The sequence below is a fragment of the Plecotus auritus genome, assembly GCF_963455305.1.
Source record: "Plecotus auritus genome assembly, chromosome: 3".
Lineage (NCBI taxonomy): Eukaryota > Metazoa > Chordata > Mammalia > Chiroptera > Vespertilionidae > Plecotus > Plecotus auritus.
Genome location: NC_137772.1, coordinates 130,083,360 through 130,109,034, shown reverse-complemented (window position 1 = coordinate 130,109,034; position 25,675 = coordinate 130,083,360). Strand labels below are relative to the sequence as shown.

The 25,675-nt window shown below is 39.9% G+C and overlaps 1 protein-coding gene across 2 annotated transcripts in view; it reads left to right on the top strand.

The window, feature by feature from the left end:
* The window catches only part of ERC1 (ELKS/RAB6-interacting/CAST family member 1), a 512,141-nt gene extending 489,804 nt beyond the window's left edge, over nucleotides 1-22,337 (top strand). For both annotated transcript variants that reach the window (XM_080660553.1, XM_080660552.1), the window contains one exon: nucleotides 22,081-22,337. In XM_080660553.1, the coding sequence (XP_080516679.1) occupies nucleotides 22,081-22,218 (138 nt within the window). In that variant the 3' untranslated portion in view covers nucleotides 22,219-22,337. The remainder of the gene's footprint in view (nucleotides 1-22,080) is intronic.
* The last annotated feature ends 3,338 nt before the right edge of the window (nucleotides 22,338-25,675 follow it).

Genomic DNA, 25,675 nt, shown 5'->3' with positions numbered 1-25,675 from the left:
TGTGATAAATAAAACATGTTTTAAATCCAGAGAAGCACAACTCAACAGAAATAATTAAATTGGCAAAGAAAGTGGATTAAATGTGTTAATGTACTGAAGCACTTGGAACAATACCTGCCCATAATAAATGACCAATAAGTTGGCCACTATTATTATTACCTCTTTATAAAGCTGAAGATAGACAGGGTCATCCATGCAGAGGGTGCAAGAGGAAGAACAGACCTCTTAGACCTCAGGAACTCTATATGTGTGGGAGGAAGCAGAAAGAAGAGGAACAGGGCAGGTAGAGGAGAGCCAGAAAGGCAAGAGGAGGGAAGATTTTAGAAGGAGGTGTTATTTGGGGCAGATATCACAGAAGGGGTTCAAGTAGGATAAAGACTGAGTAAAGACCATTGGATTGTGCTGTTAGGTAATCCTGGAGGTTTGTGTTGTGGGGGGGGGGGGGTATCTTAAGTTTTGACGTATGCATGTAAACAAGAAAGTACACAAATCATGTGTATGCACCTCATTGAATTTTTGCACACTCATAATGAACACTTGGAACAGGAAGCAGAACCTTACCAGCACCTCAGAAGCCTCTTGCCAGTCACTCCTCCACCCTACAAGGGTAAATTGATCACTTTTGCCTATTGTTAAACTTCATATACCTGGAATCAGAGTGAACTCTCTTGTGTCTAGCTTCTTTCATCCACATTATGTTTATGAAATTCATCTATTAGGTTACATGTAGATATGGTTCATTCATTCTCATTACTGTATGGTATTTCATCATTCTATATAACAAAGAGCTAATATGCTAATTAGACCGAACAGCAGAACAACTGTCCAGACGACCTTCCAGATGAAGCCGAGGCAGGGCTGTGAGGGCCGAGCCCCTTGCACAAATTTCGTGCATCAGGCCTCTGGTTTAAGTATAACCCAATTTACCATTTAGTTGTTGATGGACATTTGGGTTATTCCCATGTTTGATCTAGTTTTCTGGATTCTTTTTGTTTCATTGCAGTTAAGTATAGTTGGTATACAATCTTATAGTAGTTAAATTAGTCTCAGGTGTACAATACAGTGATTTGACATTATTATACCTTACAATGTGGTTAATCCTCACTAATTCTAGTGGTCATCTATCACCATACTGTAACTGTATCACAGTATAATTGACTATATTCCTCTTTTCCTTTTACCGGTCCCCTCCACCCCTCCCTTCTGATAATGGTACCATCCTTTTGGTCTCTTTCCTGCACGCCCATTTTTTTGTTGTTATTTGTTTGTGGACTAGTTGGTCCTTTGCCACCTATTTACAGTAGGCAGATTTGGTGCCCTCATGCTCATTCTAATTTATATATTCTGATTCCTATTTATTTTAGCAGAATATATTATTTTATAAGTTCACTAGAGGCCCGGTGCCTGGATTTGTGCACCAATGGGTAGGGTCCCTCGGCCTGGCCTGCAGGGATCGGGCCAAAACCGGCTCTCCAACATCCCCCAAAGGGTCCCAGATTGCAAGAGTGAGGTTCTTGGGTGACGCACCCCGGAATCGGGCTCCCTCCTCTCTGGTTCTGGATGTGTCACCCTAGAACCACAGCTGCCAAGTCACCACAGCTTGGCAGCTCCTGCATTGAGTGTCTGCCCCCTGGTGGTCAGTGCACGTCATAGCTACTGGTTGGAGCGTCTGCCCCCTGGTGGTCATTGTACATCATAGCTACTTGTCGGGTGGTCGAACAGTCGGGCAGTCGAACAGTTGGACAGTCGCTTAGGCTTTTATATATATAGATACCTGTACATTTATTATTCTTTTATTATTCTAGCAGTCCAGAGTATCTTAGTTAAGATTTAGTAGAAAGGGACTTTTCTGCTAAATCTTGAGGTGCCCAAGAGGCTTGGAGAAGATTTTATAGTAGATATTTTATATATGGAGGAAAACTAAAGTGCTGAGATATGATATTTAATGCACAAATTATAGGAGCCTACAGGATTCAAGGGAACAAATTTATTTTGTGGTTCAGTGGAAAGTATTTTACTTGGGAAGTATTTTTAAGTTTGTTGTTTGTCTTTAGATGCAAAGATTTCAATACATACACAGAAAATTTGCCATATCCAGAGAAGAGATCATGTAAACTTACGTGCTACATGTAGTTGTGGTGCTTTTTAAAAAAGTACACAGGGCAGTAGTCTTCACTATAGTACTTGCAGGGATGGAATTGGCCTACCGATATTAGAGAGCCAAGAGTAGGAAATAGAAGATCTTGTTGGATTGCTCAGTCTTACATGTACTAAGTTTGGATTTGTAGCTCTAACAAGGAAGGGAAAGCAGGAGGGAGAAGAATTTAATTCACTGCAGCTAGGATATAATAAATCCCAAACATTACATGTTTGTACTTTGGGGAAAGTCTTTTCTGGTGTTGAGTATAAAGGGGCGTTTCTTTAGGGAGAAGGTGAGAAATGGATAGGCAAGCATGGAGGAGTGGGTTGGGCAGTGGGAAGGGGGAGAGAGAACAATAATATCTTGAGTGAGATCTGGTAGATTATGTTTCAGAAGCTGGAACACACCCTTCCCAGTTTATCCGTGGGACCTGCTGCATATGGAAATCATGCAAAAACTTCCTTTTTTACCTGTGATGCACATGCTAACGAAATACTTTAAAATAACAAGATACTAATACATTTCAAGATTTGTTTTCACACCTGTGCTGTGTAACACATCCAAGTTTTAGTTTGGTTACTTCACACTGCATTTCTTTCCTAAAGTGGTCTAAATGCTTTAACATCGCATTCCTGTATTCCTATGACTCCAGAGTGACTGAAGCTTTGCATTTCAAAGTCAGAATAAAAGCCCTCATTTTAAAAGTAATTCCAATTTCATGAGAAAGGTTGACCTTTGAGATTTTTTTCAAGACAGGAAATTTTAGCATATAATGAATCAAGTGCCAATGAAGTCTCTCCTTGCTCAGCCATGCCCACATTGAATCCTGCTTTCAGATACAGTGCAGACCGTGCACACTCCCAGGGAACTGAGAAAGGCCTACCAGATGTAAAGCAACTGCAGCTAATGAAGGAACACTTCCTGCTCTAAACTTTTTGATTCTTCTGATCCCCTTTATTTTTTAAAAACACTTTTTCCTAAGCAAACCATTCGTTAGATCATGGAAAAGGCATAGCCTTATAGTCTACCTCTGGGTTTTTTCATCCCCAAATCCTTTTCATGCACCTTTCATTATACTTTCTCCTCCAATGCTAATCACCGCCGCTTCTTGTTTACACCCTTCTGACATCGGTCGGCAATAATCACATTCCCTCCCCTTCGTGTGCAGTAGTCAGGTCTGTTTAGTTCTTCTAATCCTGCCTCATAAAAGGATCTTTCAGCTTCTTAGTCATGCTGCCACTTTTCTTTGAACTTATTCCAGTTTGTCTCCATTTTTCTGGTAATGAGGTGCCTGAAATGGAACACAGTTCCCTAGGTGTGGCTTCACTGCGGCCACGCAATGGACTGGAGTGGAGGGTCCCTGAGGGGCAGTGCCAAGCCCAGCCAGCCCAGGGGCCTTGGTCTCTCTCAGTGAGCTGGTATTGCTTCTGCCAAGACGGAGCATCCCTGTGTTCTCAGCCTTCGGGAAGCACCAGTGCTCTCCTGCCCTCTAATATCAGCTGCCACCTTCTTTCTTCAGGGCGCCTTCCCCTGCTCCTCCTCCTTTTGCCCAAACCGAAGGCAGTAGCACTTTATACCTCTCTATGGGCATTTACTAGGCAGTGTTCACACACCATACCATACACCCATTTAAAGTGTACAATTCAATAAGTTTAATATGTTTTCCCAATTGTGCAACCATGACCACAGTCAATTTTTAAGCATTTTTATCATTTCAAAAAGAAATTCATACTTCTTAGCAGTCATTCCCAAGGACCCCATCTCACCTCAGCCCTAGGTGACTACTCATCTTTCTGGACATTTTTTAAAAGCGGAATCATATAATTCGTGGTCTTTTGAGACTGGTTTCTTTTACCTAATGTTTTTATGATTCATGTTATAGCAGGTATCAGAACTTCATTCCTTTTCATTGACAAATTAATCAATATTTTTCGAGTGAATATTTTATATATTTCTATTTGTTCCTTCTCAGTGTCTTAGACTATAAGAATTACACATTTAAAATGCATGTAGCTTTGCCCTAGCAGGTTTGGCTCAGTGGATAGAGTGTCGGCCTGTGGACTGAAGGGTCCCTGGTTCGATTCCGATCAAGGGCATGTACCTCGGTTACAGGCTCCTGGCTCTGGTCCAGGGCATGCCGGAGGCAACCAACTGATGTGTCTCTCTTACATCAATGTTTCTCTCTGTCTTTCCCTCTCCCTTCCACTTTCTCTAAAACTCAGTGGAAAAAATATCCTTGGGTGAGGATAAAAAAAATAATAATAATAAATAAAATGCATGTAGCTTTGAGTATTTATATTACACACTTTTATTCATATTTCTTGTAATAAAATTGATGTTGCTTGTGGTATTAAACAATACAGAAGTATACAGAGAAAAAGAGTCCTTCCATCCACTCAAACTAACCACTCAATAGTTTTGTGTTTTTACTTTTCATACATTTTTTTATACATAAGTCCAAGCATAAAGCTCTCTCTCATCTCTTGTTTGACACTGAGTTTGTTAATAAATTTTGCTTTTATAAATTGCCTTGGTAAACATACTTGTGCTTACATTGTTGAATTTCTTTCTGGTATTTTTATGGAATATACTCTAAAATGTGGAAATATTTGATCAAAGGATACATACAATTAAATTTGGTTGATAAGACCATATTGTATACCAATTTATATTCCCATCAATAGTGATAGAAAGAGTACCCACTTCCCCAGATCCTTACCAACACTGATTTTTAACAAGCTTTGAAACTTTTGCCAATGTGATCAGAGGGAAAAATTATTAATTCTTAATGAAGTTGTGTATTTTTATGTGCTTATTAACCACTTGTATTTCTTCTCTAGGTTTTTTATTGATATCCTTTGCCCATTTTTCTGTTAGGTTATTAGACTTACAGTACCACTTGTATAATGATTTAAGTCCTTTGTCTTTTTGTTCTTTGTGTTATCCTATATAAAAAAAGCCTAAGATGCTAAGTGTCTGACAGTTCATTTGACCATTCGACCAGTCGCTATGATGCACACTGACCACCAGGGGGCAGACGCTCCGACCAGTAGGTTAGCTTGCTGCTGGGGTCCCGCCGATAGGGACTGGGTGAGACGGGCCAAACACGCCCTGGAGTGCTCCCGCAGTCCCTTCCCAGCCCCGATCCCCACAGGCCAGGCCGAGGGACCCCACCGGTGCACTCTAATTTATTATAAATGTTTCTTAACTCATCACTTGCATTTTAATTTGTTGTATCTCTTCTAACTCCATACAATCATTTAAGTTTCTATATAGTCTAATTGCCCTTTTTTCTCCCTTATATAGCTTTCTTTAAACATATTACCCCCTGTCTTAGTCAATTTAGGCTGCTATAACAAAATATCATGCACTCTGGCTGATCAACAACAGAAATTTATTTCTCACCGTTCTGGAGGCTGCAAGTCCAAGATCATGATGCAGCATAGTCTGGCTCTGGTGAGGGTCTTCTTCCCTTACAGACTGTTGACTTTTCCTTGTGCCCTCACAGAGTGGAAAGAGCTAGCTACTCTCTGAATTCTTCTTATAAAGGCAATCTTCTCATTCATTAACGTTTTACCTTCATGACCAAATTACCTCCCAAAGGCCCCACCTCAAAATACCATCACATTGGGATTAGGATTTCAACATATAGTATATTAGGGGAGAATACAAACATTCAGTCTATTGCAAAATATAAAAGACTGTACCTGTCCTCCATCCAAGATTATAAAAAATGCTCCTAAATTTGCTTCTATGATATAATTTCATGATATAATTTTTAATATATTGAGTTATAATTTACATAAAAACATCATCATAATAGTTTCAGGTATATAACATAATTAATCGATATTTGTGTATATTGCAAAGTGATCATCACAGTAAGTCTAGTTACCATCCATCAACCACCCCTACTTACACATTGTTTTTCTTGTGCTGAGAACTTTTTTTTAAATATATTTTTATTGATTTCAGAGAGGAACGGAGTGGTAAAGGGAGAGAAAGAAAATCAATGATGAGAAAGAATCATTGGTCAGCTGCCTCCTGCATGTCCCCTACAGGAGATCGAGCCCGCAACTGTAACCTCCTGGTTCATATACCAACACTCAGCTGCCGGCTGGGTATGATCAGAACTTTAAAAATCTACTGTTAGCATATTTCAAATATACACTACAGTATTATTAACTGCAATCAGCATGCTGTATATTACATCCCCAATATTTATTTATTTTATAACTGGAAATTTGTACCTTTTAACTCCCTTTACCCTTTCCCCCCATCTCTTCATCTCCCACCTCTGGAATTTAATAATCTGTTCTCTCCATGATTTCAGATTGGGTTTTTGTTGTTGTTGTTGTTTTTCTTTAGGTTCCACATAAATGCAATCATATGATATTTGTCTTTCTGTTCACTGCAGTATTATTTACAACTAGAAGCCCGATGCACGAAGATTCATGCTAGAATGGGCTTTCCTTTCCCTGGCTGCCAGCACCGCCTTTCCACTCCAGCCCAGCCCCTTTCCGCTCAGGCCCCGGAGCTGCCTCTTTCCGCTCCAGCCCCTCCTTCCCACGCTGCCAGAGGCCCTGAGAGACCAGGGGTGGGGCAGAACACCTGCATCCCGCCCCCATCACTCGGTGGCTGAGTATGCAAATTAACCGCCATCTTTGTTGGATTAATTTGTATATCACTCCTGATTGGCTGGTGGCGTAGCGGAGGTACAGTCAGTTTACATGTTTGTCTATTATTAGGTAAGATAGTCAAGACATGTAAGCAACCTAAGTGTCCATTGATGGAAGAATGGATAAAGAAAATGTAACATATATATACATATATAATATATGTTTTATCTATATTGTTATCCTTAAGTTTTATCTATATTGTTGCAAATGGCAGAATTTCCTTGTTTCTTATAGCTTGAATATTTCATTGTGTTTGTATATGTATGTATGTATGTATGTATATATATGTTACATTTTCTTTATCCATTCTTCCATCAATTGGACACTTAGGTTGTTTACATGTCTTGACTATTGTAAATAATGCTGCAGTGAACATGGGGGTGTTGTGTATATCTTTCTCAGTGTTTTTATTTTCTTTGGATAAATATGCAGAAGTAGAATTGATAGATCATATTATAATTCTATTTTTACTTTTTTTGAGGAACCATCATACTGATTTCCATAGAGGCTGCACCAGTTTACATTCCCACCAACAGTGCACAAGAGTTCCCTTTTCTCCACATCTTCAGCAACACTTACTATTTCTTGTCTTTTTATGGTAGCCATTCTTTTTTTTTTTCCTTAATCCTTACCCAAGAATCTGTTTTTATTGATTTTGTTAGAGAGAGAGGAAGGGAGAGCTAGAAACACTGTGTGAGAGAGGTACATTGATTGTTTGCCTCCCATATGTGCCCCACCCAGGACCAAGCCTGCAATCTAGGTATGTGCCCTGATTGAGAATCAAACCCACCACCTTTTGGTATATGCGACAGTGCTCCAGCCAACTGAACCACCCAGCCAGGGTAATGATATCCATTCTAACAGGTGTGAAGTGATAGCTCATTGTGGTTTTGATTTGCATTTCCCTGATGATTAGTGATGGTGAGCACCTTCTCATGTACCTGTTGGCCATCTGTGTATGTCTTCTTTGGAAATATGTCTACACAGATCCTCTGCCCATTCTTTAGATTGTTTGGTTTGGGGGTGGTGCTATTGAGTTGTATGAGTTCTTTTTACTATTTTTTTTAATCTCAAATATTTTTATTTTATTTACTTATTTATTTTTAATTTATATATATTTTTCTATCACCATTTATTCCCCATATACCCTCCTTCACCTCTACCCACACCCCTCTCCTCCCGCCCCCTCCACAATCATCACACGTCTGTGTCCATGAGTTCTTTCTCTCTTTTTTTCTTCTTTGCTCAGTCCATCCATGACTCCCCCAGCCCTCCACCCCCAGAGCTGTCAGTCTGCTCTCTGTCTGTGAGTCTGTTACTATTTTGCTGGTTAGTTTAGTTTATTCATTAGATTCCACATATTAGTGAGATCCTATGGTGCTTGTCTTTCTCTGACTGGCTTATTTCAATTAGCATAATGTTCTCCAGATCTTTACATATATTTTTTATATTAACCCTATATCAGATATACTAGAAGCCCGATGCACAAAGATTCGTGCAAGAATGGGCCTTCCTTTCCCTGGCTGCTGGCACCGCCTTTGCTCTGGCTGGAGCCGCCTTTCCACTCTGGCTGGAGCCGCCTTTCCACCTTCCCACGCTGCCCAGAGGCCCGGAGCGGCTGGAGTGGTGTGGAAAACCTGCATCATCACCATAGTGATGATGCAAGCGTCCTGCCCTGCCCCCGGCTGCTTGGCGCCTGTGTATGCAAATTAACCCACCATCTTGGGATAATTTGCGTACTCACTCCTGATTGGCTGGTGGGCATCGCGAAGGTACGGTCAATTAGCATGTTACTCTTTTATTAGGAAGATGATTTGCAGTATTTTCTCTCATTCGGTAGGTTGCCTTTTCAATAGTGTCTTTTGCTATACAAAAGCTTTTTAGGTTGAAGTAGTCCCACTTGTTTATTTTTGCTTTTGCTGCCTTTGCTTTTAGCATCAAATCTAAAAATCATCACCAAGACCAATGTCAAGGAGCTTACTGCTTATGTTTTCCTCTAGAATTTTTTAGATTTCAGGTGTTACATTCAAGTCTTTAATTCATTTTGAGTTAATTTGTATGTGTTGTGTTAGATAGTGGTCCAGTTTCATTCTTTTGCATGTGGCTGTCCAGTTTTCCTAACTCCATTTATTGAAGAACCTATCCTTACCCCACTGTATAGTCTTGACTCCTTTGTCATAAATTAATTGTCCATATAAGTGTGTGTTTATTTCTGGGCTCTCTATTCTGGGTCACTGATCAATGTGTCCACTTTTATGCTAATACCATACCATTATAATTACTATAGCTTTGTTACATAGTTTGAAATCAGGGAGCATGATGCCTCCAACTTTGTTTTTCTTTCTCAAGATTGCTTTAGTTATTTGGGGTCTTTTATGGTTTCATACAAGTTTTTTTTGTGTGTTTTTTTTTAATATATTTTATTGATATTTCACAGAGAGGTAGGGAGAGGGATAGAGAGCTAGAAACATCGATGAGAGAGAAACATCGATCAGCTGCCTCCTGCACACCTCCCACTGGGGATGTGCCCGCAACCAAGGTACATGCCCTTGACCGGAATCGAACCCGGGACCTTTCAGTCCACAGGCCGACGCTCTATCCACTGAGCCAAACCGGTTTCGGCGGCTTCATACAAGTTTTAAATGTGTTCTATAAATGGGATTGCTTTCTTAATATCTTTTTCTGAATTCTTTATTTGTATATAGAAACACAACAGATTTTTGTACATTGATTTTGTTTATTAGTTTTAACAGGGTTTTGGTGGAGCCTTTCAGGTTTTCTATATATAATGTGTCATCTGCACATAGTCAGTTTTACTTTTGATTTGCCTTTTATTTCTTTCTCTTGTCTAATTGCTTTGGCTAAGACTTCTAATACTGTGCTGAATAAAAATGGCAAAGTGGGTAATCCTTGTCTTGTTCCAGATCTTAGAGGAGAGCTTTCAGCTTTTCACCTTTGAGTATGTTAGCTTTGGGCTTGTCATATATGGCCTTATTATATAAAGGTACACTTTCTCTAAACGCTTTTCCATGAGACTCCTTATCATAAGTGGATGTTGATTTTAGTCAAATGCTTTTTCTACATTTATTGGAATCAAATATTTTTATCCTTTACTTTTGTAATGTGGTGTATCATATTTCTTGATTTGTAAATGTTAAACTACCTTTGCATCCCTGGAATAAATCCCACTTTATCCTTTTAATGTATTGTTGAATTTGGTTTGCTTATATTTTGTTGAGGGACTTTTACATTAGTGTGTATCATGGATATTGGCCTGCAATTTTCTTAGGGTGTCCTTGTCTGTTTTCGGTATCAGGGTAATGCTGGCCTTGTAAAATAAGTTTAGAAGTTTCCCTCCACTTTTATTTTTTGGAAGAGTTTGAGAAGGAATGGCATTAATTTTTCTTTGAATGTGGGGTAGAATTCACCTGTGAAGCCATCTTATCCTGGAATTTTGTTGGGAGGTTTTTATTACTGATTTAGTCTCTTTAGTAGTGTTTGGTTTGTTCAGATTTTCTAGGTTTTCATGATGCAGTCTTGCTATATTTTGTTTCCAGGTATTTATCCATTTCTTCTAGGCTTTCCAATTTATTAGCATACAATTGTTCATAGTAATCTGTTATGATTCGTTGTATTTCTGTGGAATCAGTTATAACATCTCCTTTTTCATTTCTGATCTCATTTGAGTCCGCTCTCTTTTTTTCTTGACAAGTCTAGCTAAATGTTTATCTATTTTGTTTATCTTTTCAAGCCAGCTCTTAGTTTTATTGATCTTTTTCATTATTGTTTTAGTCTCTATGCAATTTATTTCCACTCTGATTTTTGTTATTTTCTTTCTTCTACTAACTTTGGGCTTTGTTTGTTCTTCATTTTCTAGTTCCTTGAGCTATGAAGTTAAGTTGTGTATTTGAAGTCTTTCTTTTTTCTTAGTGTAGGCATTTATCTCTATGACCTTTCCTCTTAAAACTGGTTTTGCTATATCCCATAAATTTTGGTGTATTGTGTTATAATTTTCATTTGTCTCAAGGTATTTTATTTCTTTTTTTGTTTCTTCTTTGACCACTTGGTTTTTCAGTTGCATGTTGTTTAATCTCCACATATTTGTGAGTTTACTTCTTGTAATTGATTTCTAGTTTCATGCCATTGTGGTCAGAATAGATGCTTGACGAGATTTAGTCTCCTTAAATTTATTGACTTGTTTTGTGGCCTAACATATTTTGTATCCTGAAGAATGTTCCATGTGTACTTGAAAAGAATGCATATTCACAGTGTAATTTTTAAATTTAGGCCTTTAGTCAGTTTGAAGTTTATGTTTATGTATGGAATGAGCAGGAATCTAAATACAACCAGGCCCAGTCAACCTAAAATAGTCATTGATTTCTAATGTCTTTAGATCATAATCTCACTGATCAAGTTTTGTCAATACAATACTTTTAACTAGTATATTTTTGTAGTATGTTTTATAATCTGGTAGAGCAAGTCCTACATCATCTTTCTTTCTTTAAAATATTTTTTTGGGCCCTGGCCCAGTGGCTCAGTGGTTGGAGCGTCATCCCCTACACCAAAAGGTTGCAGGTTCGATTCTGGTCAGGGCACATACATAAGTAGCAGGTTCAATCCCTGGTCAGGGTGCATATGGAAGGCAACCATTGATGTTTCTCTCTCTTCCTCTCCCTCTCCTCCTTCCTCTCTCTTTTCTAAAAAAAAAAAATTAATCCTCAGGTGAAGATTAAAAAATAAAGTATTTTCTCAGTTCTTTTATATATTTACACTTTAGGATACATTTTAGAATTCATTACCAAGTTCCAAAAGTAATCTTTGGAATTTGATTTGGAAATATATTTATAGCCCAGCCTGGGTTGCTCAGGGGTTGAGTGTCGACCTATGAACCAGGAAGTCACAGTTCGATTCCCTTTAAATGTAAATGGATTAAATGCCCCAATCAAAATACATAGGGTAATGGATTGGATAAGAAAACATGACCCATATATCTGCTATCTACAAGAAACCCACCTCAGAAGAAATTACTTCGGCATATGTCTGAGATTTCTCTGCCTGTGGATTCCTCTAGTATTTTTATGGTTTCCCGTCTTATATTTAAGTCCTTTATTCATTTTGAGTTTATTTTTGTGTATGGTGTAAGTTGGTGATCTAGTTTCATTTTTTTGCATGTATCTGTCCAATTTTCCCAACACCATTTATTGAAGAGACTGTCTTGACTCCATTGTATGTTCCTGCCTCCTTTGTCAAATATTAATTGAGCATAGTGGTTTGGGTCAATATCTGGGTTCTTATTCTATTCCATTGGTCTATATGTCTGTCCTTGTGCCAGTACCAGGCTGTTTTGAGAACAGTGGCCTTGTAATACAGCTTGAAATCTGGTATTGAGATCTCACCTACTTTGTTCTTCTTTCTCAGGATTGCTGTGGCTATTCCGGGTCTTTTTTTATTCCAGATGAATTTTTGGAGAGTTCTTTCTAGGTCTGTGAAATATGCCATTGGTATTATAATGGGGAGTGCATTGAATCTATAGATTGCTTTGGGTAGTATGGACATTTTAATGATGTTGATTCTACCAACCCATGAACATGGTAGGTTCTTCCATCTGTTTACGTCTTCCTCTATCTCTTTTTTCAGTGTCCTGTAGTTTTCCGCATATAGGTCTTTTACCTCCTTAGTTAAGTTTATTCCTAGGTATCTTAATTTTTTTGGTGCGATGGTAAATGGGATTGCTTTTTAGTCTCTCTTTCTGTAAGTTCACTATTGGTGTATAGAAATGCCATAGATTTCTTGGCATTAATTTTGTATCCTGCTACATTGCTGAATTCATTTATTACGTCTAATCGTTTTTTGATGGAGTCTTTCAGGTTTTTTATGTACAATATCATGTCATCTGCAAAAAAGGACAGCTTTACTTCTTCTTTGCCAATTTGGATGCCTTTTATTTCTTCTTCTTGTCTAATTGCAATGGCTAATACTTCCAGTACTATGTCGAACAGGAGTGGTGAGAGTGGACATCCCTGTCTTGTTCCTGTCCTTAGGGAAAATGGTTTTGGTTTTTACCCATTGAGTATGATGTTGGCTGTGGGTTTATCATATATGGCTTTTATTATGTTGAGTTATGATCGTTCTATCCCCACCTTGCTGAGAGTTTTTATTAAGAAAGGGTGTTAGATTTTGTCAAATGCTTTTTCTGCATCAATTGATAAGACTATATGATTTTTATTTCTCAATTTGTTTATGTGATGTATCATGTTTATTGATTTACGGATATTGTACCATCCTTGCATCCCTGGGATAAATCCTACTTGGTCATGGGGTATGATCTTTCTGATGTACTGCTGGATCCGATTTGCTAGAATTTTGTTGAGGATTTTGGCATCTATGTTCATGTGGGATATTGGCCTGTAATTCTCTTTCATTGTGTTGTCTTTATCTGGTTTTGGTATTAGGGAGATGCTGGCCTCATAGAATGAGCTTAGAAGCATTCCTTCCTCTTGAATTTTTTGGAATAGTCTGAGGAGGATAGGTTTTAGTTCTTCCTTGAATGTTTGGTAAAACTCCCCTGTGAAGCCTTCTGGCCCCGGGCTTTTGTTTGCTGGAAGCTTTTTGATGACTTCTTCAATTTCTTCCATAGTTATTGGCCTGTTAAGATGTTTAGATTCTTCCTGATTGAGTTTTGGAAGGTTGTATTTTTTTAGGAATATGTCCATTTCCTCCAGGTTGTCCAGTTTGTTGGAATAGAGTTGTTCATAGTATTTTTTAACAATCCTTTGTATTTTGGTGGGGTCTGTTGTTATTTCACCTCTTTCATTTCTGATTTTGTTTATTTGGGTCCTCTCTCTTTGCTTCTTGGTGAGCTTGGCTAGAGGTTCATCAATCTTGTTTATACTTTCAAAGAACCAGCTCTTGGTTTTGTTGATCTTTTGTATTGTTTTTTTGGTCTCTATGTTGTTTATCTCCGCCCTGATCTTTATTATTTCCTTCCTTCTGCTTACACTGGGCTTTTCTTGTTGCTCTCTTTCTAACTCTTTGAGTTGTAGGGCAAACTCATTAGTCAACAGAGCCAAATATCAACAGTACAACGATTGAAATTTCTTTTGAGAGCCAAATTTTTTAAACTTAAACTTATTCTAACGCCACTTCTTTAAAATAGACTCGGCCAGGCCATGGTATTTTGTGGAAGAGCCACACTCAAGGGGCCAAAGAGCCGCATGTGGCTCGCAAGCCACAGTTTGCCGACCACTGGGTTAGGTAGTTTATTAGCATTGTTTCTTGTTTTATGCGGTAGGCTTGTAGAGCTATGAACTTCCCTCTCAAGACTGCTTTCGCTGTGTCCCATAGATTTTGGATTGTTGTGTTTTCATTGTCATTTGTTGCCATGATGTTTTTTATTTCTTCTTTGATCTCTATGGTAACCCAGTCATTGTTTAATAGCATGATATTTAGTTTCCATGTGTTTGATTTTTTTTGGATTGTTTTTATTTTAGTTGATTTCCAGTTTTATGCCTCTGTGATCTGAGAAGATGCTTGATATGATTTCTATCTTCTTGAATTTGAAGAGACTTTGCCTGTGACCCAATATATGGTCTATCTTTGGAAATGACCCATGTGCACTTGAGAAGAATGTATATTCTGTGGCTTTGGGGTGAAATGTTCTGAAGATGTCAATTAATTCCATCTAGTCTAGTGAGTCATTTAGGATTGGTGTTTCTTTGCTGATTTTTTGTTTAGAGGATTTGTCCAGTGGTGATAGTGGGGTATTAAAGTCTCCTACTATGATTGTATTGCTGTCAATCTCTCCCTTGATGTCTTCCAGGAGTTTTTTTTATGTATTTGGGTGCTCCTGTATTGGGTGCGTATATGTTTACCAGAGTTATTTATTCTTGTTGGATTGCTCCCTTTAGTATTATGAAGTGGCCTTCCTTATCTCTTGTTATGTCCTTCACTTCGAGATCTAATTTGTCAGATATAAGTATTGCTACTCCCGCTTTTTTCTTTTCATTTCCATTCACCTGAAAAACCTTTTTCCATCCCTTCACCCTCAGTCTGTGTGCGTCTTTTTTTCTGAGGTGTGTTTCTTGTAGATAGCAGATATATGGGTCATGTTTTCTTATCCAATCCGATAGCCTATGTCTTTTGATTGGGGCATTTAATCCATTTACATTTAAAGTTATTATTGATAGGTACTTGTTTGTCGCCATTTTTATTCTTTACCCCTCTGTTCCTTCTTCGCTTCCTATTTCTTTTTTTTACTGCAGTCCCTTTAGCATTTCTTGCATTGCTGGTTTGGTGGTAATAAACTCCCTTAGTCCTTTTTTGTCTGTGAAGCTCCTTGATTTCATCTTCAATTTTCATTGATAGTCTTGCTGGATATAGTATTCTTGGATTCAGACCCTTCCTTTGCATGACTTTGTATATTTCATTCCATTCCCTTCTGGCCTGATGTGTTTCTGTTGAGAAATCAGTCGCTAGTCTGATGAGGGATCCTTTGTAGGTAACTTTCTGTCTCTCTCTGGCCGCTTTTAAGATTCTTACTTTGTTGTTGATGTTTGCCAATTTAATTATAATGTGCCTTGGCGTTGGTCTTTTGGGGTTCATTTTACTTGGGACTCTGTGAGCTTTTTGGATTTGTGTGGGGTTTTTCTTCCCTATATCAGGGAAGTTTTCTGTCATTATTTCTTCAAACAGGTTTTCTATTCCTTGTTCAGTTTCCTTTCCTTCTGGCACCCCTATTATGCAGATATTGTTTTGTTTCATGTTGTCCCAAAGTTCCCTTAGGCCAGTGGTTGGCAAACTCATTAGTCAACAGAGCCAAATATCAACAGTACAACGATTGAAATTTCTTTTGAGAGCCAAATTTTTTAAACTTAAACTTCTTCTAACACCACTTCTTCAAAATAGACTCACCCAGGCCGTGGTATTTTGTGGAAGAGCCACATTCAAGGGGCCAAAGAGCTGCATGTGGCTCACGAGCTGCAGTTTACCAACCACTGCCTTAGGCTCTCCTCCTGCTTTTTAATTTTTTTTTTCTAGAAGCTGCTCTACTAGGGTATTTTTTCCTACCTTGTCTTCTAGCTCACTGATGCGGTCCTCTGCTTCTTCTAGTCTACTCTTGATGCTTTCTATTGAGTTCTTTATAGCAGCGATGTCATTTTTCATTTCTTCTTGGTTCTTCTTCATTTCCTCTTGGTTATTACTCATATTGTCGAATTTGTCTTCCATTCTTTTCAGCCACCTCATGACCATTTCTCTGAATTCTTTCTCTGACAGGTTGCTTGCCTCCATTTTGTTTACTTCCTTTTCTGGTGATGCCTGCTTTTCTTTCATATGCGGGCTGTTTCTTTGTCTCCCCATGTTCTCTCTTCTCCACATGTCTGGTTATGTAGTTCTCTCTCTCCTGCGTTGATTTAAAGGCACAAAATACAACACAACAAGGCACAATTCACAAGGCACTGAACACAAATGTATTCACGACATTAATAACCCCAAATAAAGGTGACCAACAGAGAAAGGTGAATTAGAGGATAGGAGAGAAAGAAGAAGAGAAAAAAAGAAAGGAGTGCAAAAATGAAATTGGGAAAAGGAAAAAAATAAGAGAGAAAAGAGAGAGAATAAGAAAGAAGAGGGGGGGAAACTATATATATGGGGAGAAAACTCCAATGGAACATCCACTAATCCCAACACATGCCAGCAACAAGTACCTGGAGATGAATGCAAACTACAAACAACAACTAATATCAAGTGAGGTGTGGAAAAACAGAAGCAAAAAACAAACGAAAACAAAACAAAAAAACAAAAAGCAAAAGTGAAACAGTCTCATAAACAAGCATAAAAAATCGATATAATCAACAATCAAGCAAACAACAACAAAAGGACAGAGAGAAAAAATTTTGGATAGTGAAGAAAGAGAAGAGAGAGGTGTGTATGGACTTGGAGCAGGGGATTGGAAATTAGATACATAAGTAGGGTGACATTGTAACGGGGGTAAAAAGAAGGAATACGGAAAATCTAAAGCAGGAATAGGGTAAGAGAAACAGGACAACGAAAGGGGGAAAGTGAGGAAGAGAGTGTTGGCATAAAGGTAAAGTTGAGATAAGAGTAAAATGGTGCTAAAGGAAAGATGAAAATAGAATGTAGAACACTAATCCCAAAGTAAAATAAAGAGAAAATAAAATGACACTTTAAAAAAAAAAGGTAAAATAGTAGTAGTAATAATACTGATTGGAAATAAAAATATAATAATTAAAAAGATAAAATCAAGTGAGGAAAAAAGAAAAAAATTAGTTTCTTAAGTAAAAGATGAAAAAAATAAAAATGTGCTGTAGTGAAGGTCATTCACTTCCTCTACTGTTCTGTTTGGCACGCCTGTTTCCTAGTCAGGACAGCATTGAAGTTCCCTGAGTTCCACTGCTCCTCAGTGTTGTAGGCCACAGTCTTGATTTTCAAGCAGGCATTACGTTTTTATTTCTTACACTCCTTTATTTGTGTTTACACAAGAGTCAATTTGTGATTCAACCCCTGGGTAGCAGGGTTTCTGGATTGACCTCCAGGTCTATAGGTCCTCTCTAGCTAGTGTTTAGATTTGTTTTCCCTGTGGCACTTAATACTGGTTTGGGGGAGTGGGTTGCCCCAAAGCTGGTTCTCTGATGATTATTCCCCTCTCTGCTCCCCAGGTTCCAGAAAAACAACTTTCCCTTGCAGTCTCTTAGAGTGTCCCCAATTAGGTGATCCTATGTATTGGGCTTAGTAATCAGAAGCAAGGATTTAAAGAGGAAAAAAAAAAGAGCCAGAGTTAAGTGTGCGAACTCCGGGGCTGCGCGCAAGTCTGTGCAGTCTTTTTTTCCCCTTGGGTGTAAGCAGCTGGCACACTTTTAAAATTTTTAGGCTGTCCTTTTGTGCCCAGATCAAAATGGGTTGCTTTTTAGAGTTCCCTTCTGTTAGCAGCTCTGCGGAACCCCTTCCACATTCATGGATCATGACAGCCACGGATTTTTCTAGGTGCAGACTTCCCCAGGTCCTCCAGTTCCCACAGTGCGCGCTTTTCTCCTGCCGGGACCACAGACCTCACCTTATCCCAGGTGAAATCTGACCTTTCCATGGTGGAGTGTAGAGCTCCTCTGAATCCACGAGCTTGCGCCATTTGGGAACTGGTGTTCTCGGGTTCGCAGCTGTTTGGTGGGTGCCATAGTTGTAGATTCCCCGGACTTTTCAGGCTCCTGATAACATCCACTTTTCCTTCAAGATGGCGTGGTCTCCGCATCCGAGCCGGTCACTCCGGGAGGGAATCCAGCAGCAGTGGGGGCCGCCCAGTCAGGGGAGCCCCGTCCAACAGTCCCCCACAATCTCCTGGAGTATAGATGTCCCTCAACTCACCAACAAACACTCCCCGTGCGACCACACACTCTCCCTTTGTTTTCTCACTCACACACTATCTTGCAGTCTGCCTTCCATTGGCAACCATCTTCCGTCTCCTCTATTTTGTTTTTGTAATAACAACCAACTGTTTTAACTAGAGGAGCAGTCTCCCGGTCTCCCTCAGATTCTTATTTATCATTCTAAACCACAGCTTAATGTTTTCTCTCCAAAATAGGGCTTTGCTTTTAGAGTCCTTTTAAATGGAAGGTTCTGCTAATACCTTAAAAAATACTATCCAGACTCTTAATGATCTGCTCTGACAAAATATATTTTTTTAAAAAAGAAAAGAAATATATTTATAGTATACTTTTAGGTAAAAATATATCGATATCATTTTCTATATATTATATAGATTATTTATAGTTTACAAATAACCTATATAATATCATTGCCATTTTGTTTCTAAAATTATATATATGTATATGTGTGTGTGTGTGTGTATACATATATATATATACACACACATATAATAAAGAGCTAATGTGCAAATGGTCATCACGCCATCACACCGTAACGGCTCAGACAGTCAACACTGGGGAGAGAGGAATGCGGACCAGCCAGGCTGCGGCCTGGGAGAGGGACAAGCTGCCAACCCTGTGGTCCTGGGCGCCAGCAGCTGCGGTCAGGGAGAAGCCGCCCGCCCACAGTCCCCTGCTGGCTTTGCCCGGGTCCCGGGTGCTTGCAACCTGCTGGAGGAGGGAATCCTGGGTCCTGGTTGCGGGGCGAGGCAGAGTCGGTTAGGGGCAATCAGGCAAGCAGGGGAGCAGTTACGGGCGATTAGGCAGGCAGGCAGAGGGGTTAGGGGTGATCAGGCAGGCAGGCAGGCGAGCAGTTAGAAGCCAGCAGTCCCAGATTGCGAGAGGCAGTCGGACATCCCCCAAGGGGTCCCAGATGGAGAGGGTGTAGGCAGGGCTGAGGGCCCTCCCCCACTGCCCTCCCCCCCTCCGTGCATGAATTTCATGCACCGGGCCTCTAGTATATAATACAAGTCTCCAAGAATATATAACAAAATATCTAACAGTGGTTATCTCCTGATGCTGATGTTATAGGTGCTTTTTTTTTCTTGGTGCTTTTCTTTTCCAAACTTTTTACAATGCATGTGTAATACTTGTTACTAGTAAAGCCAAGTATTGCAATCCTGAAAAACGTTATTAAACTAAAATGTATCCATTAGTAACTCCGTGTTTACTTAGCATAGCAGAAGCCAAATAGAATACAAAGTATTTCATGGGAGATAAATATGTGACTTGTAGAATCAAGTACAGATAACCTGGCTCAGAACATAAACCAGAGTTGTTCAAATATTCCCAAAAATAATCTGAAGCAATACAACCTGACATTCTCCTCACTGATTTTGAATGATTGACTTCAAAATAAGTGAGGAGAGTTATAGTCTTTTCACATAGCAGTATTTCTGGGTTTTATTCTGTGTAGCTGTATTTCCAAGGCACCTGGCCTCTTTGGTTTTCGCATTTCAGAGATTTATATTTATGTGACACAGCCAGGCCTTGATATGCACCAAGACTTAGTGTGGTCTAAATCTAGCCCTTGCATGTCTTGATCTTTTAGTCAACATTTTCAACATTTAGCAGAAAGAAGATTGCTGAATCTGTTCCCAGCTCGTTGATATATTTGAAGCAGCAGTATGTTAATTTTTGGCTCAGAGCATCTAGATTCTATCAACACTGTAGTTAGAACTTAATTCTCTTTGCTTTTTAATCAACATGCTCCTTTTGGATAATCTTACCAATTTCATAAAAACAACAGTAACTAACAATAACTATAACAACATGTAACATTTATCAAGCATTTTCTGTGTGTCAGGCATTATACTACACTATATAGGAATACCTCATTAAATTTTTAAAACCATCTATAAATGTTATTGCCCCATTTTACATGAGTAAACCGAGGCTCAAAGATGTCCAGGTCATACAAACTATAATTGGCAGAGCAGACATTGAAATCCAGGCAGCCTAACTCTCTGGAGCCTATGTTCTTAATTACACTTTAAACTCAGTTTTTAATTTCTCTCTTTGCTCTGCTTCCTGTATTTTCAATCTTATTTGTCTAATATCCACAGCTATAACTGTCAACATTATTCTGCATTCTCTATCACTTAACTCCACCTCCTATCAGTACTACCTTCACAAAGTCTTACATGTGCCTGTTCCTCTTCATGTGCCCAGACCCCACCTTCGTTGTACCCTCCTTGACTCACCTGGGCTTGTACAGTTACCACCCTTCACATATTCTTTTCTTCCACTCAGTCTAATGTTTTTATCTTTATAGCTATCTTCTAAGAAAATGAATCTGATATGTCTCTGTACTGTTTAAAAACTCTTGGACTTCCTTTTGTTATTGTTGTTGTTGTTTTAACGAGATTAAATCTAAACTCCTTAGCTTTACATACACAATCTGGCCCCAGTCTGTCTCTTCAGTTTTCTATGGTTCTCCACCCAACCCCATTACCTTGTGCTCCAGCCATATTGAGCAGCTCACTCTTCCCTAGATCTGTGCCAAGCCCTTTCATAGCTATGCATCTGCACTTGTTTCACCTGTTTGAAAGCCTCTTCTGTCTTTGATCTCCCAGACAAACTCCTATTCGGCTGTCAAGATCCAAATCACATGTTGCCTTTGGTAACATCTCCTCAGACTCCTCCAGGGTAAAACAGTCATTTTTCCGTCTTCCCGTGTAGCATGTGTTCACGCCTCGGTTACTGCCCTCACCATGCAGGGTTGTAATAATCTGTTTAGGTGTTTGTCTCTTTTATTAACCTATATGGGTCTTAGAGCAAGAACCAAGTCCAGGTCCTTAATAAATGCTGGTTTGATGCTTGAAGGAATGTCAAAGAGAGTGTTTGAAACAATAAGAAGTTAGAAATATACTTACTCCTAAACAGAAGACTACCTCATGTCCAAATTAACAGGCCTAAGGTAGGGTTGTCTAATGCACTGAATACAAGTGGTACATAGAACGGGGGAAGTCTTTTACATTCTAAGTTTCCCTAAGTCAAGGACCATTATGCAAGATTAAAATCCTGTCTGCGAGCATCCCTGTACCTGAGCAGGTGTGTGATACTGGGTCACAGTGGAGAGAGCATTCCACCTGGAACCAGAGGACTGGGATTTGAGTCCCAGCTCTGCAAATTACAATCCTTGGAACTTGGACTAGTCACTAACTTCTTTAGAATCTTATTTTCATGAAAAGACATTTGGTATTTACTTTCATATTTTCCTGGTTGTTAACTTAGATGTGGGAAGACTTCGCATAGAAAGTGTCTCTTTTGTCATTTTCTTTTTTAGCTTTATTGAGGTATAATTGACAAAATTGCAATATATTTAAAGTGTGATGATTTGATATACTTATACATCATGAAAGGATTCTCACAATCGAGTTAACACATTCATCATCTCACATAGTTACTTTTTGTCTTTATAAGAATACTTAGGTTATACTCTCTCGGCAAATTTCCATTATTTAGTACAGTGTAATCAACTATTGTCACCATGTTTAACCTTAGATCCTCAGGCCATATTCATCTTATATCTGAAAGTCTGTACCCTTTTAACGACCTCATTGCCCCCATTCCCCAGCCCCCTGGCAACTGTCATTTTACTCTCTGATTTTATGAGTTCAACTTTTTTTTCCAGATTTCACATATAAGTGATACCATTCAGTCTTTGTCTTTCTCTGTGGCTTATTTCACTTAGCATAATGCCTTTCAGGTTCATCCATGTTGTTGCAAATATCATTTCTTTATTGATAAGCAATAATTCTTAACTCAGTGTAAATAGGATTGTTTTCTTTTATCTGAAATCCACCTTTTCTTTCCCTTTCAGCTTCAGAGTGAATTAGAAAAAGGTGAGCGGGACAATGCAGAGCTGCAGGAGTTTGCCAACGCCATTCTCCAGCAGATTGCAGACCACTGCCCCGACATCCTGGAGCAAGTGGTCAACGCATTGGAAGAATCATCCTGACCCTGCTTCACAGGGAGTGGCCAGCCAGCAGCCCAGTGCAGTGAACCCAGGAGCCAAGAAAAGCAAACTATGAGGACAGGCACCCAGATACTTCTTGGCACCCTGCAAACACTACGAACTCTATCCTACCGTGGTTAGTCTTCAAGTGCGAGTCCAGCTCCACTTCTACATCTGTCATCTTACTCTGCTGTTCTTTGGATGTTGTCTCTACGCTTATTTTTTATGTCCAAGGTGGGTAAGTGGCCAAGTCTCCATGAAGAACCGCCATCTGGTCATCAACAGTGGAGAACTCTGGAAGCTGGTGGCTCTGCCCTCACAGAGGGTCATGGAGTAGGGAGCCTCTTACTTCTGTCCTTGACGTGGGAACTAAACCTGGAACCTACTTGCAGTTCAGCATACTGAGAGAATGCTTCCCCATGGACAAGAGAGCTGAGTGTCCTAAAATCACAACAGGTGCTTTCTCCTAAAAGGATTTTTTTTTAAATCTCAAAAAGATATTATTAGAAAAAGAGAGAGGGTTAAAGAGAGAACAGGGACAAACAGAAAACTGACTCTTCTTACACTGTCTCTTGTTTACTTTCATCTGCAGTGTTTTATGCGGGGGAGCCGCAAGCAGGCTCCTGGTGGCTCAGTGTACACTGACACCCCAGCCCTTGCTTATGCGTGCTCTTGTCCTCGACCAGTTAACGACAGGGTGGTGCAAGCAGTTCTCCCCCTAGTCCTCCTGTGTAAGACCTTTGGCCTTTTACTTAGATCATGTATCTCTAATGGAAAAAGAAGAAGGGTTTGACGTGAGGCGCTGTCATCACCAGCTCTGCTTCTGGAGATGGTCATTGCCAGGGTCAGGCTGTTTCTCCTGAACATCTCCCTCATCAGACCCCTGAGCCCCAGAAGAATGCTTCTGCCTTCCCCACCATGCTCCAAGCCCAGCAGTCACTGAACTCTCTGACCCACCTTCCACCCTTGTAGCTTAACTCTTGATTTGCACTCCTAGAACCTTAGCTTCATGCATTGCCTGGAACCTCCTCTGACACAAATGAATGTTCTCGTCCCACGCACATTCCTTCCTCCATTCTTTCATTCACAGAATATTTATGAAATGCCTACTGTTAGGCAGTCGTCCTTGGGGGGAATGGAGGAGAGGTATAAAGGATTCTATGAGACATACCTGCTTGAGTCAAAGCAGCAAGAGGCATACTCTTCCTCTGCCCCATCTTAATAGAAAGTATCTTTTCCAGAAAATCCTTCCTAAATCAGCATTTCTCACTTCTCACTATAATAGAATTGATGGATTTGGGGGCTGGGCTGAGTAACTCACTTGCCATTTGGTGATTCAGGACGTTTGCTTGTTGTTGCCCTGAAAGAGCATACTGTCCAGGGGCCTGTGAGAGTAGGTGGTGTTTTCTCAGTACATCTCCATGCACTTCGTGGAACTTGGCCAGCTCCATGTCACAAATGAGAAAATTGACCCCAAAGTTGCAAATCCACTTGAAGATATTGGCATTTTGAAGAGCATTTTCCCCATGCATAGACAATAACAGTCATAAACAAAATCAGGCACCGAGAAATAGACCACTTAACCAAAATCCAGGCCTTTGACCACCTCTGTGACCAGAACCCACCGGACACTCACATCTTCTGATAAGAGTTGCTGGGCTAAATGCCTTTGTCTTGCATTTTCTCCTCTGCCCTTTCCCAATTACTCACCCAAAGAACCTGATGCTGCCTGTAAAGTCATCACAGCCATCAGTGCAGTATCTTCCCCACCAGCAAGCCTTGACTGTCTCATTAACTTATATGGTCGAATCTCCAGCTGCCCTGACTCCTGCTGTAAAACAGTCCCCTCTGTGAGAAGCTGTAGGTGTTCTTATCAAAGGTTTAAATGGACTCTGCTCATAAAGTTCTTACTGAGATGCTTCCTGATAGCCAGGCTGGCCGGATTGGGGGCACAGGGGTTAGACATTAAGTGGTGGTCATTTGTGGTCAATTACCTCAATTTCATTTATTTATTGCACTGCCCATAAATCATGTAGATAGCCCCCAGTATTTTAGGGTGGAGTACTAGAATCTCACTTTAAATGCCATAAGACAAAGAACTAAGGTATGATAACAGCCTTCACAGGACTACAGCAGAACAGAAAGCAGAAGAGGCCATGCCCAGAGAAGTGGCCTGGCCTGGCACTGGCTGGCTGTGGTCTAGCTGACCTGGCAAGGGAAGGCGTCAGTCAGGTCTCTCTCTGGTCCCACTGGTTGGCCTTTACCCCCAAATACAATACCTGCCCCTCTTGCCCACGTGTTGCATGACTCTCAATGCACCTTCTTTCTTCCCCTCTTCATTTCAACCCTTCCTGTTGCTCTCCCTCTAAAACCTTTTGGGAGTCCTCTGGACAAGTGCTTCCGAGAAGAGACATTTCTGGGGCAGACAGCATCTGTCTGGTCTCTGTGAGCCAAAGCAGGGAGTCTCGTTCATTCTTCCTCGTATCTCAAATGGTTCTGGGGACTTTTTGGTCCTAGATGAATTAGGCTCTGGCTAAAGTCCAATGGTGAGCATGACCTGCATTTACATTATAGGTGCAAAGTCTATACAGTTTCTATCTAGTGTTTAGAGCAGGGGTGGGCAAACTTTTTGACTCGAGGGCCACAATGGGTTCTTAAACTGCACCGGAGGGCCGGAACAAAAGCATGGATGGAGTGTTTGTGTGAACTAATATAAATTCAAAGTAAAGGAGCGGAGGGGAGAGCAAGAGAACCCTCCGCTCTTTCAGCTCCACGGGCCGGATAGAACAGCCGAACGGGCTGGATCCGGCCCGCGGGCCGTAGTTTGCCCACGGCTGGTTTAGAGTATCTTATTGAGTTTAAATCATTCATCAAGCCAGCATTTACTAAATGCAGAGAACCCATCACACAAGGACTGTTATTTTGTGACCTTTCCATGATATGCCAAGGTTTCACAAGGTCCCTCAGCTACTACCAAATATCTGTGTGTAGCCTTAAAAACTCACTGAAGGTTGCCTATAATGTTCACCAAACTCATCCATCCCATTGGCAAGCCTAGTTGCCCCTTAACACCCAAATATTTGTACCCCAAATGAAGATCATCATAAAGGGGACAAGAACAAGAGTGGGTGGAATCCAACCTGGAGCACATGACTAAAGAAAGAAAATGTGACTTCATCTTTTCATATACCTCTATCCTAGGTACTCATTGAATCCTTGATGAAGTATTGAATTGAGATTTTACAAGGACTTTGGATACCATTTGAAATAGAAAGGACTTTAAGTGGGCTTTAACATATTAAGAAATATGCATGGGAATCCTGAAATCCATCTCAATTCTAAATCTTGAAATCCATCTCAATTCTAAATTTTGACCTTGTACGTTACAAGCTAAAGAAGATCTAAGTTCCTTTCTCTCTTTCTTACACTTGGGCTTTAAAAATACTAGTAAGGCATACTG